Source organism: Rhea americana, unplaced genomic scaffold, assembly GCF_003343005.1.
Source record: "Rhea americana isolate MKP2758 unplaced genomic scaffold, rheAme1 scaffold_1008, whole genome shotgun sequence".
NCBI lineage: Eukaryota > Metazoa > Chordata > Aves > Rheiformes > Rheidae > Rhea > Rhea americana.
The window spans coordinates 1-3,684 of record NW_028185049.1 but is presented as its reverse complement, the minus strand read 5'-3'; the positions used below and the strand labels follow the sequence as shown (position 1 = coordinate 3,684).

The following is a 3,684-nucleotide window of genomic DNA, read 5'->3' as shown; positions in this document are numbered from 1 at the left end:
TTATTCAGCGTCATGATCTGTTACAGTTAGCAATCGACAGCACGGGTGCGCAAATAAAACCGAGGCTCCCGGGAGCCCTCGTAGGAATGCTTTCCACGGCACAGAAAACTAAAATAACCTGTTATACAATTAGTCACAAATACAGTCCTGTTCGCAAAGGAGACTTTTGTCTAATACATGTCTTCATGTAGCAGCTACCCCCTGCCACAACTGTGATTTGGCTGAGTTCACAACTGTTGTAACCTGCAGCTTCCCTGTCCTTTCTCTGGCTCTCCTCTCTCCTGCTAAGCTTTGTTTCCTGTTGAATAACATGGAATAAAGTTAATCTAAAGCACATTCGAGACTCAAGGCTACAATCCGATAGCGAGTTCGTCCCCACGCACGGCTGACGGGATTCAAACAGCTGCAGCTTTCGACCGCGGTTACGGATTTTTATTTATTTTTATTTTATTTTTTTTTAAATAATAAAGCGCTTTGGACTCGCTCGGTTATTTCGCGGTCGCGATCCGAGCGCCGGCGGCGCCTCCGGGCCGGGCTTACCTGGGCGTTAAAACCTCCTGCCGCCGCCGTAGCTGCCGCCTCCGCTCGAGCTGCCGTAGCCGCCTGCGGGGAGAGACGCGGGCGTCACGCGGCGGGCACGGCAGGACGTTCCCCGAAATAAAAAGCACCGGCGCGAGGAGGGCGCAGGATTCCCCGGCTGCCCGGGGGAAGTCAGGAAGCTGCGGTAGGCAGGTGGGTGGGGGTCACTCACCGCCTCCGTACGGCCCCGAGCTCCTGCCCCCGAAGTTGCCCCCCTTCATGGGGCCGAAATTGGACGACTGATTGTTGTAACTGCCGAAATCGTTGTAGTTCCCACCTCCTCCGAAGTTGCTGCCTGTGGAGGGAAGAGGAAGGCGGCGGCGTTCGAGGCGGGAATGGGAAGGGAATCGCGTGCGCGGGGCGGGACGGGGAAGGGAATCGCGTGCGGGGGGCGGCGGGGGGCGGCAGGAGGGTCTTACCCGTCCCGGCTTCGGAAAGGCCGTTCCGCACGGCCAGCGCCGGCCCCCGCGCGGGACGTCTGCCGCCGCTGCCGCCGCCGAAGCCGCCGCCTCCGTTGTTATAACCGTCGTAGGTGCTGCTGCCGCCGTAGCCTCTGTTGCCGCCGGAGTAGCCGGGGCCGCTGCCGCCGTAACCTGCGGGAGGAGGAGGAAGCCGCTGAGCTTCCCGGAGCCGGCGCGGGGCGGCTGGGCTCCGGGTTCGGCGCTGCGGCGAGCGGTTTGTTTTAATTAATATGTTTTTTTTCTCCTCCCCAACCTCGCCACCCCGCTGCGGTCGGCTGCGTCCGCTCTCTGGGCTAGGCCACGGGGCCGGGCTGGCGTCCTCGGGCGCGCTCAGGGCGCCCGCGGCGCGAAATCCCCCCGCCTCTGGCCTTACCGTCGTTGCCAAATCCATTATAGCCGTCTCCACCGCCTCCATAACCGCCACCGCGGCTGCCACCAAACCCACCTGAAAAGAACAAACCTTTTGTGTTCAGTCCGTCCACGCAGGGGCCGGGTGGTTTAAGCCGTCGGAGAGAAGTCGGGCTCCGAACGCCGCAGGCCCGGCGTGGAGGGAAGAGAGGCGCTCCGCCGTCGCCAGGAGCCGGGAACGGTGGCAGCCGGAGCGGTGGCGGTTATTCGGAGCCGTTAAAGAGGGACCCGGGTCCGAGCCGCGTCCCGGGCCGACGGCGCGTCCCCAATCACCTCCACCCCCCACCCCACCCCGCGTCCGAGCCACTTACCACGGCCACCGAAGTTGCCGCCGCGGCTGAAGTTGTCGTTACCGCCGAAGCCGCCTCCGCGGCCGCCGCCRAAGTTGCCGGAGCCGCTGCGGCCTAGGAGAGGGGGCGGAGGGGGACAGCCTTTAGGAACAGCGCAGACAGTAACGCCTGGCGTCAGCTCGGGGGCGGAGGGGAGCTGGCGAAGAGATTCGAGCGCTCACCTCTCTGGCTGGCCGAAGCGCTGGCCATTTCCTGCTTCGAGAGGGCTTTCCTCACCTCGCAGTTGTGCCCGTTCACAGTGTGGTATTTCTGAACTGCGGGGCAGGAGGCGGCGTTCGGGAGGCCGCCGTCGAGGCGGACGCCCCGTCCCGCCTCCGGCGCCCCGCCCCGGACTTACTGACTATCTTGTCGACGGAGTCGTGGTCGTCGAAGGTGACGAAAGCGAAGCCCCTCTTCTTGCCGCTGCCGCGGTCCGTCATGATCTCGATGACTTCGATTTTGCCGTACTGACCGAAATAGTCTCTCAAGTGATGCTCTTCCGTGTCTTCCTTTATGCCGCCCACAAAGATCTTCTTGACTGTGAGGTGGGCGCCGGGCCGCTGCGAGTCCTGCGGGAACAAGGCGCCGGCTGGAGACGGGGCAGCCCCGGGGTCCGTCCTCGGCACCAGGACCCGCGCGCGCTGCGACCCCAGCCGCCCGGCAGCGCTCCGAAGCGCAGTTCCGCTCTCAGCCGAGCCCGCAGCGAGGCGTTTAAGCCCGGAACGGCATCCCAGCGCTCCGCCAGGTCCCTTCAGCCCTTAAAAGCAAAATCCAGGAGCGTTTCGGGRCTGTTTGGAGAACCACAAGGCTCAGAGGAGCTCCCGGCACCGGTCGGACACGTCCCGTCGCAGCAGTGACGGTTTTGGGCGCCCAGCGGTCCCCACGGAGCCCCGCCGCGAGCCTCGGGGCSGGTTCCTACCTCTCTGGACACGGCCCTCTTTGGTTCAACAACTCTGCCGTCGACTTTGTGCGGCCTGGCRTTCATGGCGGCGTCGACCTCTTCGACCGAGGAATACGTGACGAAGCCGAAGCCTCGCGAGCGCTTGGTGTTTGGGTCTCGCATCACCTGGGAGGAGAAACCCGCGTCAGGCGAGGAGCGGCCAGCAGCGAACGGGGGTCCCAGCTCGGCCGGGTACCGGGCGGCACGCGCCCCGCTCTCCTCGAAGACACCAGCACGAAGCAGCTGCCCTGCGACGCTCCTACGTCACGGATCAGGGAAACCCGGAGATGTTTTGGGGCCGCGGCTCGCTCCACCCTTACGCTGCCCCTCGGCACCTTCATCTTCCCTTTTTACAGGGCAGCTCCCGGCCCAGGCAAACATTCGCTCTACCCAAAGCGGCAGCTCTCTGCTTAGCCCGCATAAACGCGCTTTGAGCCCGCCGGTGTTGTGCCAGCGTGGAAAACACCGGTCCAGCACCCCTAGAAAACCGAGTTCCCCCACAGGAGTTGCAGCCGGAGCCCGAGAGGGCTGAAGCACGCCTGCCCGTCCTCGTGCGCACGCGGAGGTGGGAGCCCGGCGGTTTCCTCTGCCCCTTCGACGCCGGCGGCGGAGGCCAAGGTGACGCAGGGCGCCTCGCAGCGCGCGCGGCGGAAAGGCGSGGGTCAGGCCTTACCACGCAGTCGGTGAGCGTGCCCCATTGCTCGAAGTGGCTGCGGAGGCTTTCGTCTGTCGTTTCGAAGCTGAGGCCGCCGATGAAAAGCTTGCGCAGCTGCTCGGGCTCCTTGGGAGACTGGTAGGGGAAGAAAGCGACGGGGGAGTGAGCAGAGGCTAACGCCGCCGACAGCGCGGTCTCCCTGCCTGAGCTGCCCCTACTCCCCCAGATCCAGGGAGCTCCCATCACCCCCAAATCCCCTCTGCAGGCCCAGAGAGATCCCCCAAAACCCCTCCACTGCCACCCTCAGGCCCA

At 64.5% G+C, this 3,684-nt stretch overlaps 1 protein-coding gene across 1 annotated transcript; it reads right to left on the bottom strand.

Annotated features, from left to right (window-relative positions):
- Positions 1 to 208: 208 nt before the first annotated feature.
- Positions 209 to 3,615, bottom strand: LOC146601509 (heterogeneous nuclear ribonucleoprotein A1-like). Its single transcript, XM_085304450.1, has 10 exons — positions 3,391 to 3,615; positions 2,697 to 2,843; positions 2,136 to 2,346; positions 1,960 to 2,052; positions 1,760 to 1,852; positions 1,414 to 1,485; positions 999 to 1,172; positions 752 to 874; positions 541 to 603; positions 209 to 298 (listed from the first exon to the last, which is right to left on the bottom strand). The coding sequence occupies exons 1-9, from the start codon at positions 3,613 to 3,615 to the stop codon at positions 548 to 550; spliced, it is 1,194 nt and encodes a 397-aa protein (XP_085160576.1). The 3' UTR covers positions 209 to 298; positions 541 to 547.
- Between the last annotated feature and the right edge of the window lie 69 nt (positions 3,616 to 3,684).